The following is a 15,970-nucleotide window of genomic DNA, read 5'->3' as shown; positions in this document are numbered from 1 at the left end:
GCACTTAAAACAAAGTGCACTTGCAGTTCCTTTTGGTTCAGCTGTGGCTGAAGCATCATGAGTATTTTTGTCAAGTTTCTCAGTGCATTTCTGCTCCTCCACCCCCAAAAATCCTTCAGCGTTTTTAGCATAATTGTTATAATTATTATTATTTTAATAATATATATTTATATTATAATTCCCTTTATAATAATTATCCATGTGGTCATTTATTGTACGTAGTTACTTTTTAGATTTCCCAAATTCTAATTAGGCTTTTCAAGCATCTGATCCTGCCCCCATTTAAATCAGTGACACGGTTCCCACTGAAGCTAGGTTGGATCTTCTGTGCTTGCTCCTTTTTTGTGAAAGCTGCATTTAAAATACAGCCTTTAGAGATAACAGTTCTAGTTCAGGGTCTAAACAAATCCATATCTTCAGGAAGAGTGAGGGAAGAAACTTAAATCATCTGAGTTTTTTGCAGAGGTCAATGCAAGACTGCACACTCTGGTTTTCTTGCAGCAGCAGGGAAGGGTTGCTGTGAAAGAGCCTAAAATATAAGTACATAAGTAAACATAAACATGCTCACATACATGTACCAAAGGGCTAACAGATATGCCCCTTGAAGCCACAAATCCTACCCATCTGTCATTTTAATTCTATGTGTTTCACATCCCTGCAGAGGTTAAAAGGTTGTCAGTGAAACCACAGCAAATGCAATTCAACATCCATGCTCTTTGGGAAGACAGGGCAGGCTGCTCCTTCTCCAAACTCCTTCCTCCAAAGCCGAGAGCAATGCCGCCCGGTGCTCACATGGCTAGCAGGGAGGACATGCTTCTGTCACACTGCTGTACAAATGGCTTGCTAACACTGTCCTGTGAAACCGGTTAATCACTTCTGATTTCACACCAGAGAAGCCCTGGGACGCATCCCACTGAAGGTGTGAGCAGCCCTGTGCTGTTGAGTTTGTGTCAGGTGCAGGCAGCCTCAACTCACTCTCTCCATGGTGCTTGGGTTGAGTAGGGGTTGTCTCACCATGCAGAATCCTATTGGATGTGTTTTTGAACATACTTTTTTTTCCCCACCTCATTTCTACTGCATTTAAAGTGCTTAGCTCCCCTAGTCTTGCTCAGAGTAGTTAGTAGTATTTTTTGTGATCAAAAAGCAAAAATACTAGCCACAAATATTTTTTAAAAAAAAAAAAAAAAAAAAGCTATGCACTTTCAGCAATAATATTTTGGAAGTCACTTTAAAGGCAAGTTACAGATTTCCACAGTAAGCTGTTTTGAATGGGGGGGGATGTGACAGAAGTGTTATTTTTAGGTTACTGTTTCACTGCAGGCCAATGGATGGTTGTGCTCTTGGTAACAGCAGCTTTTACCTCTGAGCAATGATACATTTGGGTATTTCCTTGCACTGAGCTGCCTAGGGTAGAAGTTTCCCTGCCTTCTGTGAACGTTCTCTGCTCAGCTCCCACCAAAGCAAACCCTTAATTGCAATGAAGACTGTGCTGGCCCTGATTTCTGACCTTCATGTTTTTCACTCCTGGTTGTTCTCCTCTTAAAGCTTACAGCTGCCCTCCGTCTCTTTTCCCAGCCCTGCAGCAGCTATTGGCATGGAGTTACTTATTTTTTCCCTAATGTTTATTATGCATTTAGCCACTACAAGTCTCCCTTGTTCAATTACCAATGCTGTTGATAGCGTAAACATGCTAAACATAGATATAGAACATGGTTTCTTTGTTTTATTGAGGCTCTTCTTGCCAAGACTTCACAGGGACCAAGGAAATTGGATGAGATCCTTGATCTCATGCCCAAAATTTAACAAAGATGTCAAAATATTCAACATATATTTGAACGGCACTATTACTGTTAACATGTTTCTTGTGACCTCTGAGTCTGTTGGCTGTGTGAAACACAATGTATGTCTTACCCAACATTTCTGATCCCCTTCTTAGCCTGCTCCAAAGCAATTGGTTTTCTCATATTTAAAGACAAAGGGACAGATCCAGTGCCCACTGAACCAGACCTTTCCTTTGGTTTTGGTAGGTTTTATTTCAGGTCCTCAAAGGCAGGGGTGTTATTTGGTCCAAAATGCAGATCATCTAGAGGACCACACGTTGTGGGTCAGCTGGACTCCACGTTTAACAGTTGCACAGTCTATATTATTTCAAGGGAAAGGTATGTTTTGGTAAAACACCTGCAGAATACACACAAAGCATTTGTGAAAATAATCTGTCAATCACAGATCAAAATTTGAACCAAACCTACTTGAACATGTCCTCCTAATTACAGCAGTACTGCTTAATGTCCCAGAGGTGTTACACGGCACAGCACAAATAGCAAGTAAGTAAAACATTCCTCTTAGGAAACAGATCGAGCTTAGCACCGTTTCGGATGGCGTGATGGTCTAAAAGATAATGATCCCTTGGAGCACATGGCACTGTCTCTGGAGGCCTTTAAGCAAGAATGTATTAGAAATTAGTGTCAGGTAGACAAGATACTGCTTTGGTTAATTGAATCAGCTGGCCCGTCTGCTTGAATTTATGAGGTGATACACATCATCCCATATGCCTTTCTGGAAATGCTGGTTTGGAATTTATCACCACTCTGAAAATGTATGGGATTATCTGAAATGAAATGTCCTGCAACCCACTGCATAAATCATGCATTGGTCAGCAGCCTTTTATTTTTTTTTCAGTGTCAGTTCTGTCTGAGAGAATTTATTGTGGTAACATATGATGTGTGTTTTAAATACTAACCTGAAGCTGTCCTTCCCCTCCCTTTATTTTCTGCTTTCCCTCCCCTGCAAGCTTCCATAGTGACTGTCATACAGCTTGTCAACAATGTTGTTGACACTATAGAAAATGAAGGTATTTAATTTTTTTTCTTTCTTGTTATGCAACAATGCTTCCTGTTTTCATTGTGAAACATTCCAGCAGAACCTCACTAATCTACACTGACCAGCAAACCTGTGGCAGGAATCGGGTTTTGCAGATCAGCATGTTCACCACCAAACATGAAAACGCCAGAGGGATGTACAACAAAATATCTGTGGGTAATTAGAGGTGGTAGAAAAGGTGTCAAGGCCTTCATCCTCCTCTGCTCAAGTCAATGTTTTCGCTTGCTTATTCCCATTGCCTTCAGAGAAAAGGATTAGGTTGGTAATGGAGCCAAATCATTGAGATTGTCCTGGCTGCTGAGACTAAGAAACAGAAGAAGACAGAGGAAGGCTGTAAAGTATCCCAGGCTGCAGCAGGGCTGGGTTATGCACTCCAGCGGAACCACACGGAGAGGAGAGGTGGCTGCTTTCTCCCAGTTAACACTGTCAAATACAAGATGTGTAGGCCCAACTCCAAGGATGCCCCATGGCAAGGCAGCACTGCCTGCCACTGCCTTTCCCCTGGGATTGATGTGCCCACTGACTAGAGCATGGCAGTTGGGTCCAAGGACCCAACACTCAGCTCTGCCACTGACCTCCTGGGTAACCTCAGGCACATCATGTTACAAATGAACTGTCTTCCCTACCTGTAAAGCGAGAATATCACTGTTTTCCTCTTCTGTAAAGCACTGAGGAAATGTGATGCATGATAGATAAACATTACTTTTATTTTTTTACAGAAAATTTATCTTATCCTTGGCAAAATGTCAACTCAACATCAACTCAGGTTATCCACAAGTCTAAAATTTCATCTGTCTTTAGCAAATTTAAGCCAGGTTTTGCAGACTTCAGCTACTCCAGTCTGCATGATGCTTCAAGATGATCAAGTAAATTATTTTTGTGAAACAACTGACTTTTTTTCTTGAGTCAGTTTCACTGCCATTTTGAAAAGCACTTCTACTGCTACCTAGTGATGGTACTTGACTATTTGTCTGTAGTGTATTTACTGATTTCCTGAAGTGTGAGAGTGCCATTCTTCTCACTATCAAATAAAATGAACGTGCCAAGCTTAATTCAAAATGAAAGTCCCATTCAAAAAAATAAGAATAACCTTGAAAAGACACCACAGATGCGTGTAAATGGCCTTGCCTTCCTAAAGGAAAGCTCAAGCAAACACATTGGTTCCCGGTCATGCTTTACAGGTCAGAAAAAGCCAGTCTGGCAGCAGTTTCAAGAGGCTGTCACTGAAAATGCTTTGCCCGCTTCCCAGTTCCTCCTACGAGACCTATGAATCTGGCATGTTCTGCAGCAGAGCTGGTGAAAGCGGTGAATAGTTAGCCACGTCGGAGTTCCCGGTGCATGGCAGACAGGATCTCAGCTGCGGAGCTGCGGGAGGATGGGGCTTCTTCCCCAGGGAGCTGCCCGAGGTTGTGCGAGTCAGCAAATTAGCGAGGTTCTCCTGCATCCTGAAACCACACAGCTCAGAGGGATCCGACACATCCCGGGTGCAATGTCATTACACTGACCGAAAGACAGCAAAATCCACTTTACAAAAAAGAGAGAAGTGAAGAAGGAGAAGAGTGATTAGGGCCGGTTCAGACACTGCTGCTAAACCTGCATTTAGCCCCATCCCCCCTGACCCCGAGCTAACACAGAGCAGATAGAAAGCTACTGTCCGGCTACGAGCTAATGAAGAAATTGCCACCACCACATGCACCATGTGGTGATAAGCAAGGGCAAGAGTGGTGTTAGTAGACGGAGGCCTGGAGAATGTTACTCTCTGCCCTCGTCTGTGGCTGAGCCCCAGAGGTTAAGTACTGTAATGCCACAAAGGTCTGTCTGGTGAGACCTCCTCCAGCAATGCCATCCAGAGACCTTGCCCAGTGACTTCTTGCATGAAGCCCAATAACATGTGGCTGAACAAGAGCATCTCATCTAGAAAACGCTGCAGCTTATTCCCCGCTCTTGTCTCACATAAAAACTCCTTCCTTGCTCTCTCCCCCACCCCTGCACCCTCTCCATACTGGAATGCCTCCCTCCCCACCAGCTAGCATGGCAGTGCAGGTGGGAGGTGGGTAGGGGGTTGCGGGGCACTGTAGCTGATGGCCCCATTAAATGGCTTTGTATTCTATTCTATTCAGGTTCTTATACCGTGCCCATCACCATGGTATCTGAGCCCAGGTGGGCCCAGATTTGTTTGAACCGGCCCTGAGAATGGTAGATTCTTATTTTTCTGTTTCAAAGTGAACAAGTGAGAGAGAAATGTACTTTACAATTATAAAACGTAGAGATGGTGGATAGCCCTTTTTGTATTAAGAATTCCAGCTCTAACGTTATTCCGTATCTATTCAGTGAGGGTAAATAATTAAGATATGATAGAAAAGGAATATAATACGAAAGAGATAATACTTTTTTATGTATGTCTGCATTTGGCTGGGCAAGCTTATCTTGTTTGCTAAAATAAAGAACAAATAAAAACCGTATTAAAATGACAGTGAGGCAGCTGTACTTTAGATATGCATGCAGAGTTTTGTATTTTCACATGTAATACAGTGCTGGTAACAAGTTGCAAGTTACCAGTTTTTACTTTTCACTTTGTATCTGACAGTGTCTGTTATGGATCAAGGACAGAACTACAACAGAGGTGATTTTTTTGAGACCCTTTCTGCCTGTTGGATTGGGCTGGGGTGGGCAGGGAACCGACTTGATCTGTTTTTTTCCTGAACTGCTTTACGTGTCCTCTTTTGTTTGAATTCTCTTGGGTTCAAATGCTGCATGAGAATGGCCAGCTACTTTTTTTGATTCCAGGATCCAGTTTTCAGTCGATCAGATTATTTGCTTGCACACTTTCTTGAAGCAAAGTAGTCATTGGAGGTGGAAGGGGAGACTAGTTGTGATACCATAAGCATGCTGACTGCATTTAGATTTTTTTCAATTAACTGTGAAAAACATTAATTCAGAGATTTTTGTGTTTTGGTTTCTTGGACTCATAGTTTCTAATATGACCCAGTAGCATCCTAAAAAGCGAAATGCCTGAGAATGGCTGTGTTTTGTTTCTTGGCTTGTTTGCATTAGCATCATAATGCAGTTTATTCTCCTCCCCTACCCCTCCGGTCAGAGCATGGCTGACCTGTGTCGATGGCCTGTGGCGCATGCTGTGATCTGAATGTGCTGTCAGGACTAAGAGGCGAGTGCATGCAGGACACTGTTCTCATTAGTGGCCCCATCCTAACAGGGCGCTGTGGTTCTCTTTCCTGCTGCAGCGTATCATTGGGATACCTCTGACTGGATGCCAAGTGCTCGATTGTCCGACATAGAGGAAGTGCCCAATTTTGAGACGGCAGATGGAGGCTCGGCTCATCATGGCAGTACCAGAGAGCTGGAAACAGATTACTACCTTGGTGGCTACGACATTGACAGCGACTACCCTCCCCCTCACGAAGAGGAGTTTTTAAGCCAGGACCAGTTACCACCTCCTCTTCCAGAGGATTATCCGGACCAATATGAAACCCTCCCGCCCTCACAGCCAGTCTCAATGGCAAGTACGCTCAGCCCCGACTGCAGGCGACGGCCGCACTTCCACCCTAGCCAATACCTCCCTCCTCACCAGTTCCCCAATGAGACGGACACCGCTGGGTCTCAGTCAGGGAACGAATTTAGTACTTTTGCTGTTGGCCCAAGCCAGAACACAGAAAACGTTAGTGCAGGTAAGATGCCCTTATCGTTGCACAACTCTCTAGATGCCTCCTCCTCTGACGTCTCAGCCAGCTGCGGCTTTGATGACTCCGAAGTAGCCATGAGTGACTATGAAAGTGTGGAGGAACTCAACCTAGAAAATGTTCACATTCCATTTGTGGAGACCCAGCATCAGACACAAGTGTAAAGGAAGCTCCCTCCTTCCTCTTCTTCTTCTTCTTCTTCCTCCTCCTCTTTTTTTTTTTTTTTTCCGTCATTTGGTCCAATTAATGATATAAATATTGAGAAGAAACTTTGCTGAAGGTGTATCTATATATATTGGGCAAGGCAAAAATACAGTATAACCCATTATTAACTTGTTCAGAAATGATACTGTATGTGCAGACACAAAGAGACCAATTGTGTTAAGTATTATACATCACAAAATTGTTACAGACAATCTGGACAGGATGTACCTTCTATTTATTACCAAGAGTAAAACTCAGCTTTTGAGGCAGGGGGAAACAATAATTGCTAAAAATTTCTTTCTTTCCCCCAAAGTTTGGTTTGTTTTTTGTTGGGGTTTTTTTTGTATTGTATTATTAAAAGTGTTACAGTGTTATGATTTCCCCACAGTATTAAGGAACTGGTATGGATCATTCTGAGATGCACTGTTGCATGAAATTTTATGTCAGCGAAAGAGTGAAAGCAATTGATCACTGATGTGAACAACTGCTGTGTACAGCACATCAGGTGGCTGAAAAAACAGCATTTACAAATTGACGTATCAAAGACGAGTGACCGGTCATTTGCCCATAAATATTTATCTGTACTTTTGTTTGTTACATAGCATTTCATTCTACTGTGTGTACATATAGAGCAACACATATATACAGCATATATTTACTCCAAATTGGCCTACTTTGGTTGACATTTTGTAAAACCAGATGTCAGGTGTGCGTACGTAACTTCACCCATGAAGACTTCTAGAACTATCAGGGTTTGGCTCAGCAGCGGCCCCGTTTTGCCTCAGCTGCCTATGCACAGCCTCCTCGACTCCTGTATGCAATGTGAACGTGTATCCGAAAACATTGGGAGACCCATCTACAAAGCGCCGCTGATTTCTTTGAAATTCCTTGCTTGGGCAGTCACCTCTTTAACAGCAGTCATCATGCTTACAATTATTGCAGTAAAATTAGTTGCAATTAAGTTGCATATAACACTGCTGTAAGCTCAAATCATTAGCTTAACGTCATTTGGCAAACGTCCATCCTCAGAGTTTATGGGATGAGTTCTCAGCTGCTGTAAACTGACTCAGTGGGTGGAACTGCACGGATGGGCTGCGGCCAGAGATCTGGCCCTAGATTTTCCGCTGGATGTGTGATTTCGTAGTATTTGAGGACTTCCAAAGGTTGTTTGCAGACCCGAGAATACTTTTGTGGGATGAGGAAAACCACAGCATCTGTATGCTTTTACGCTTCCCTCAGCCTGATTGCAGTAAATGGCCTTTCACACTGATTGGGCCTAAGCAGCTAAGTACAATGTGGAAATGTGGTGGTTTTACGCAGTGTATTAAAGTGGAATATATATACCTGTTGCTCGGTGCTATGAAAATGTTTTTACCATTGCATTTTACAGCATCTGTGTACCTTTTACAGTGAACGTGAGTCTGCATGACTGCTGGGGTTTCATCCATTTCTTTCCATGACATAGTACAGTCATTCTGAAAAGCTATCGAATACATAAATTGTTGTTACAGAGGAACAGATTGATTAACAGCTTTCTTCTGCTGTTTTCCATGTCCTGTCTCTCTGTCAAACGTCTTAACTGGGTAGTTTCAGCAGCTGTGTTCCAGGGCATGTTCTTGACTGACTGGAGTTTCATTCAAAATTAAATTGTGGGCCATTTCTTGACATGCAGAAAGTGTTTATTCAGAAATTTCTCCCAACACGAAGAAATTATTAATAGAATGTAACTTAAATAATTGCAGCTTGTAACACTTTTAATAAAACAGGATTTCTAAAATTGTCGGAGTAGGTACAATGTGTTGCTGCTTCCCTCCAATAGCTCGTATAGCTGTGAAAGATTGTTGCAGGTATTTTGAGGGGAAACGTGCAGCAATGCTTCACTAGAGAACAGCTCATTATACAGGTACATGAATAAATTGAATGAACTTCTAGAAAGAATGTACTGCACATACAAGTATTACCAAGTACTTGTCTGCAAATAGTTCCTGTCCATTGAATTTATGAATGTCACTTGGTCTTCTCAAAGTAAACATGCTTCTGTAACAGTGATATGTTCTGAATGTGCTCATGGTACATTTCAACTCCTTTTCCCTGCAACTATCCCTGTGTTTTCAAGAAGAAAAAAAAAAAACCACAAAAAAAAGCCAGAAATTTGTGTTGTGATTGCAAGGAGCTGAGGGATTTGCCAAGAAGCCATGAAATGGTTTGGCAAGCCCAGAGGCACAGGTAGAGGATGACTTGCGTTGTTCATGAAGTCCATGTTGCAGGAAAGCAGATGCAATTAGACTGATGTCTCTTCAAGTGTAGGAACATCTGAGTTTCAAAGCTGCAAATTTAGCTGCACTTTTAAAGCTGGTATGACTTTCTGAGGCTGCAGTGCTGTCTTAGCATTGGGCTGCAGTTTACATGAGGTTTGCCTCTACTCACTTTTGGTGTGAGGCATTTTTATCCATTATGCAATTCGTTCTGTTTGAGCCCCCAGCTAGTTATGAAGCGTACTTGTCATCTGATTTCTGTAGTGAAGATTCTTAAGCCTGAAACACCGGTATCAAACCTTTACTGGGACATATCAAAAGTGTCATGAGGGAGAACACCATGGGAGCCTAGCAACTGCCATACAAAAAAAAAAAAAAAAAAAAAAAAAATCAATGTTTCTTACCAAGCTTGTTGCCTCAGTAATATCTTGTTGGTAGTGAGTTTTACTAGTAAAATATGCATAAATACAATGTATAGTACTTTTTCTGGTTTGATGTTGTTGCCATTTCATTTCACCAAACGCCAACTTGTTGGGAAGGTGCCAAGGATCACCTGTTCAGCCTTCTCTGTCCCGGTCATGATTTCTATACCTCAGTATCTCCTCCCCTCCAAACTGAATAGGCGTAATCCATCTTCAAACAGATGCCCCTCTGTGAATATTGGTACTTCTGTGGCCTTTCTGGTATTGCTCTGGTTCTTTTTGACAACGATAAGATCTGTATGCAGATCTCAAGGTGAAATAGCTCTTAGGGAATAAGATTTTCATATTAACTTTTCTCTTGTTAATCCAAACCATTTTATTTTCTTTTTAATTACTGCTCTACATGGACAAACCGTAATCTTCTAACCCGGAAGATAACAACACATTCATAACCTAATGTAAGAATTGGTGTTCATCTTATTCCATACGGTATATATTTCTTTTCCTGCCATATGATGATTTTTATATCGCTGCTAACTGTCATTGCCAGATCACTAGTTCTGTTCGAGCTTCCCCTCACACCTCTGCTTACCCTGTGTGTCTGTATTTCAACGCACATTCCTGTAGATGGCTCCACTACACGGTATTTTCCTTCGGAATCATCTGTAAGTGTCATAGACTTAATAAAGTACCTTTGAGTATCAGTGGATTATAAGTCTCAGGATCAAGACAGTCTTTGCTTTTTGTAAAGAAACAACAAAAAGAAATAATCAAGTTGTTAAAATGCAAATACAGTCCTGTATCAGAAATTGCAGACTTTGCCAGGGTGTGTCGGTCTCAGTAAAAGTGTACTTGTTCTTTGTGTTTGGATCAGGTTGAGAGCGTCATGCACATTGACAGCCTTTTTGATAACTCTGGCAATGGAAGAAGCTATTGTGATTAAAATGCTGCCAGTACCACATTAAGTGGCGTTGTGCGAAAGGAAAAATTAGGCTTATATACCTTTCTTAAATATGTTAATTATTTTGCCTTTGTATTATAAATATCCTCTTAAAAAAAAAAAATAAAATAAAAAAAAAACCCAACAAAAAAAGGCAAACATCCCACCCCCTAAACTGTAGATACTGGATGTGATTGCTGTTCTGAGCTAGTATCCTATAGCAGGGCGAAGAGCCAAAGGTGACACCAGGGAGCTGCAGAATCACTTCCCTCCCATGGGGCCAAATGGGCAGCCCCACTAGCAGACCACCATAAACTTGCTTTCCTATAGGATCCTCCAGTAGGACACAGCATATGAAGGCAACCAGGAGGATGTGCCAATTGCAGTACTGTGATTTCCAGGCAGTCGAGCTATTTTCCTAAAAATATTCCTATTAGTGACTTGTTTGATCCAGAATTATCCCATGGGTTTCTTTAACCTGAAGTTGCAGTAAAAGGCTGGAAGGGGTCAAAGGTGTCTCACTGCCACTGTTTTCCTGAAGTCAGAACGTTGTGTGCTCCATCTCTCAAGTGGGCTCTCCCCCTCTGCGTGTCACACAGACAAGTTAAATTTTGATCCTCAGAATTTTTTTCTCCCCTTCTTTAAATTCTCTAGCATAGTGTGAAGTAGTGCTAGCCTTGATTTATTTGTACCCTTTCCAGTCAGAAACTCAGAGTGGGTGCAGCACAGTGAAAAAAAAAACATGCCACTGAAATGCCGATTAATGGGGAGGCAGCAGCCTGTTGTCTCTGTGAGCCAGGCATGTGGTAAACTTTGAGAATATGACAAAAAAAAATTGTTGCTCTTGGCTCAATATAAATTCCGTTGTAAACAGAAATATGGGCTGGACAGGACAAATGGTTTAAAACACAGCTTTACTCCTCATTGGGCTCCTGCCTGAAAAAGCTAAATGGATGCTATAGCGTATCCTTATAGCGGATAACAATTGCAGTCATGGGAGAGAGAGTCGAAGGTGCCCTGGACCAGCTCTGCTGAGCTCATTTGAAAAGGTAGCATCCTTAATAATGGAAGAAACAAGCTATTTAAAACCAGTATTGAAAGCACATCTGTGCTTTGTTGGTGGTTTTTTGAACTATTCACTGAGTAATAATGGATGTTTCATAGGTTTCCAATGAGAGCGCTACATCTTCAGGTTCATTCTCTGATGGTTTACCATCATTTACCATGCAGTAGAACTGTGCTTTTTGCCTGTTTGCATCTCTGTTCCTCTCAATACATCAAACTGTGATTTGAGCCTTAGAAATTTAGACTATTGTCCATTACCCATGGATTTTAGCCTGTGTTCCATAAACTCGACATTTAACATCTCCATTATCAGAAGGGCCATTCAGTTAGTAAATTAGCTGCATCATCCAAGGGATGGGCGAGGGGGAGGAAATGAAATTAAATTCATTTCTTTATGTAATAATGAAAAGCAATAATTGCAAATAGTCGTATTACGCAAAGGCCATAAGTAATCTTTACCAGTGTTAAGAGTGCACTTGAACTGTATTATGGAAAGAGACTGGAGCCCTCAGAACTGTAGCATTCTTCTGTCATAGGAATACCTGAATCGCTATTATTTAACAATGCAACGAGCCCATACTGCCGCTTTTCAGGAGGTGACAAAGATGTTTAGGAGTGAAAGCAGTTCTCTTTAAAGCACTGTATCGGAAAAGATTGTCTTGTAAATTTTACCTGTTGCAAGCAGGCTGGTTTGTAAAAGATGTATGTTTTGGTGTTTAAAAAGAAGTTTATAAAATAATGTATATAATGGTTTCAAATTACCAGGCTTTTGTAGATATTTGATGCCAATCAGGATGCTTTAATTTTTTTTTGTTTGTTTGTTTGTTTGATATAATTCTAAAGAGTCATCAAAGTTGGTTTAAACTTTTAAAGTAACAGCAAAAAAGAAAAAAAGAAAAAAGTTTTAGATTTGAAAAATTTTTAATCATTTCAAAATGTACTGTAACTTTCCTTTGGGTTCAGCTCTTTTTGTTTAACTTTTTTCTGTTTTTAAGAAGATGTTTTTTATTGACTTTTTTCAAATGAATGTGTTTTGCACAAAAAACTAGAGACATGATTTTTATGCCATTTAAAGTAGGTATTAAGAGATGTCATTTATCCAATGACAACAAATTCAACCTTATGCAAAAGGGAAGGTTTATCACTTTGAGTGGGTATAGTCCATCGGAAAACTAATTGTTCCTTCATAATTGCTGTTGGCAGTATTGTCTTGTGTTCTTTTGCTATAAAAACAAAACAACAACAAAAAAAAAGGTGTACAGGTTTGTAACTGCCAAAATTTGCTAAAGTTGATGGTTAAAATAAGTTTTCCAAGTAAACAAAAAGAAAAGCCCAGCTGTGTTGACTATTTCTTGATTTTTCTCCTACTTTCAAAGGAGGGAACAAGATAATACACATCAGTTTTGCAAGGGGTGTAGTGTTTCATTGCCCCCTGTGTACAGCATTGCAGAAAATGCTACCTTTTTGGACTCTTGAAATTTATTTCATTATTACATGGCAATTCCTCCACAGGGGCCCCTACTCACACTGTGGAGCTCTCTTGCCAAGAGTTGCTTGGCTGGTATGTGTATGCTAAGGCAGTTGTCTAATTAAATCCACATCCCCAAACGATGCAAAAGGCATCATCATATCATGTAGCCATCTAGATAGGGTGCTACATTGACTGAGACAATTTCAGGGGCAATCCAGCTGTCCTGCGTTAGCTGCTTAGTGGGGGTACTTGGGACGGGTGTGTAAAGCACACAGAGGGGCAGGACAGCTTTGCCTCCTGCCATGGGCATCTCTATCCTCCAGCATTGTGGCACTGGCAACTGGGACTGGCTGGGACAAATTCAAGTGGGAAGTCCTAAGGGTGTAAGCCCTGCCCCAGAAAAGAGCTGTCATTGTGCTAGGCACGGCAGTCAGTCTGCTCAGGGTGTTGCATTCAGAGCTACCCCATCTACTTCTCTTTCATCATCACATCTGTTCAGCTCCAAAGCCCAAGCTTCCCCAGCTGGGCTGGACTGAAGCATGGCAAGCCCAGCAGCAATGTAGGAAGAAGCGGTGGTCTTCCTTCCAGAGCTCTTTGAACAACCTGCCATGATGCAGCCAGGAGCACACCTCGTCCTGCTGGGGAGGAGGGGTGCAGCCATCAGCATGGTATTCCATTAAAACATGCTGGACTCAGAGCAGTGTTTCAGCCAACCCACCACCCGAGGCACAAATACCCTCTCAACATTCTTGAAACAGAAGTTTAAGCTATGGAAAGGCAAAATATCAAGTCAACATTAGAAGTTTCTCTTTCTCAAGAATACCTAAGTTTTTTTCCTACAACGGCTAAGTCCCTTAATTCAGCCAGTTTCCTATATAATTTTATATTTCTATATTCCCTGCTTGTGGAGGAGCTCTTCTTCTTTCCCACCTTTCCCAATAGATTTTGACACCATCTCAGCAATATTTGTGGTAGCAGAAGTAGCACAATCAGGGAGTCTCACTGTTACAGTGAGACGGAGCAGAGCATTGTAGGAGGAACTAAGGCTAATTCGGAGAACATTCAAGACTAAATGACATAAAATTCTTGCCTCTGTTTAATGTCCAAAGCTAGAGATACAGAATGACATCAGTATTTCTTTTAGGATGGAAAAAAAGAGAATCGAGATGGCAAACAGGTCAAAATGCATCTAAGTGTCTTGTAGAAATGGAACCACCACCACTGGCTGTCCCCTTAACCTGGGCCAAAAATAAGCTATTTCTTCCTTCCATGTGTAACGGTAACAGGTTGTGTAAACTTGCAGCACACCTAGTCCCACAGGGTGGAAACCGGCTTTCCCCATTAACACTGCAGTGCTGCTAGTGTGTAAAGTCACACAGCAGCAGAAGCCATTGTGGTCTAAAACTAAGGAGGTAACATCTAATGAGAAAAAATGGAAAGGAGCAGACACCGAAAGGACAGCCGTAGTGATTTCAGTGGACCTGGATGGAGTTGTTCAAACAGAAGCTTTTTCCTTTATTTCCACAGAAACATCTGTCATGCAAAACGATGTGAAAATCAGAGTTAGGTGGCTGGCTGTGGCATCTCCGGCCCTTCAGAAAAACTTGAAGGGCTCTGCAGTATCCTAGGGATCGGTCAGTTGGATGTGAAAAGGAGACAGTCCTTCCTACCTGCAAATGTACTGAGCATCTCCATTTTCAAAGCAAAGAAAGACCTTTCCCTGCTGGTAACACCTTTCCTGCTTCCACTTTTCATCCTGCCTGCCGCGATTCTTGCCATGCAATGGGGGGGAAAAAATCAGTGCAATGACTGTGACTTTCTCTCAAGTTCAAAGAAAGCCATCTAGAAACCCCCTACCTCTTCTCAGCCAGCAGTCATGTGCTGCAAGGAAGAAGCCTTTTCCAGAAGGCACATCAGCCTGCTGAAGGAAGAGGTCCTGGCTGCAGGGAGAAACGTGCATGGTTTCATAGGAGAGGAGGCGAGGAAAATGTAACATCAGGTGAACTTCAAGTTCTTCCTCTCAGTTTAACTCCTTCAGATGTATGTTCTCCACAGCAGTACCAAGGGTCTTTCTATACATATATTTAGCTCATATCCCCAGTTAAGCTTCCTTTTCTAGGCTTCCAGAGCCTACTTAAGTAATTTCTTCCTTCCAGCACATGAAACCCTTATGTCCCTGGTTCTGTGGTGGAGGAGAGGTCATCTAGTAGGGTTCCTTATAGTAATCAGTGAGCCAGACACAAAGATGTGGTGGCCAGCCATGGAAGGGAAAATGCTACAGTGTCCCCAAGGCCACTGCCATGTTTCTTAGGTGAGGTATGGCTGCGGATGGTCAAATGCAAGTCAGTTAAGGGAGTCTTAATCCACAGGCATGTGAATTGTAAGTTTGATGTGACTTTTAGCTTCCAGCATCTTTGGAATTACTTTCTCCAGCACACCTAACCTGAGCTCCCACTAGAGCCAATGGAGAGCCACAGGCACCTCCCATGGGAGATGTACTTTACAAGCTAGAGCTGAGTCCACCAAGCTCCGTGGAAACAGCTATTGCCTAGTGAAAAAGAAGGTACAAAGAACCAGCTGCACAGAAGCTAATTCCAGCTGTCCCACTTGGCTAGTTCTTGGCTTGCTCAGCCGTGTCATGAATCGCTCTCAAAGGAAAAATTCCACTGGCCAAGCAGAGAAAGCAGCTGCTTGCTGCAACCTACTGAGCAGTTATGTGGGACTCTTTGCAAGGTCATTTATATGGAAAATAAAAAAGAGAAACTGTGAAGAGGAACTTTTTTCAAGTCACTTTAAGGGATTTATTTTATTTAAAATAACATAGAAAATTAAATGCATTAGTTATTGTTAACACAGTGATCATAAGGTGATCATAGCTTTACAAAACGGCCTGTAGGGATTCAAGCAGCACAAGTCATTCAGCCTTAATGCACATAAAATGTGATGTGCTGATTTTGTTAATTTTATTAGGTCACTCCTATTGCCTTCAGTAACTTCACAGGGTCTCCCTGAGAATGGAATGTTTGTAACGCAGC

The 15,970-nt window shown here is 41.9% G+C and overlaps 1 protein-coding gene across 1 annotated transcript in view; it reads left to right on the top strand.

Annotated features, from left to right (window-relative positions):
• The window catches only part of FAT3 (FAT atypical cadherin 3), a 419,039-nt gene extending 406,240 nt beyond the window's left edge, over nt 1-12,799 (top strand). Inside the window, 3 exon segments of the mRNA XM_055802271.1 lie at nt 2,792-2,851; nt 5,468-5,503; nt 6,123-12,799. Of these exon segments, the coding sequence (XP_055658246.1) occupies nt 2,792-2,851; nt 5,468-5,503; nt 6,123-6,742 (716 nt within the window). The 3' untranslated portion in view covers nt 6,743-12,799.
• Nucleotides 12,800-15,970: the final 3,171 nt, after the last annotated feature.

Source organism: Falco peregrinus, chromosome 4 (genome assembly GCF_023634155.1).
Source record: "Falco peregrinus isolate bFalPer1 chromosome 4, bFalPer1.pri, whole genome shotgun sequence".
Taxonomy (NCBI): Eukaryota; Metazoa; Chordata; class Aves; order Falconiformes; family Falconidae; genus Falco; species Falco peregrinus.
Note: the sequence above shows the minus strand (reverse complement) of the source record. Positions and strands in the feature narration are given on the sequence as shown.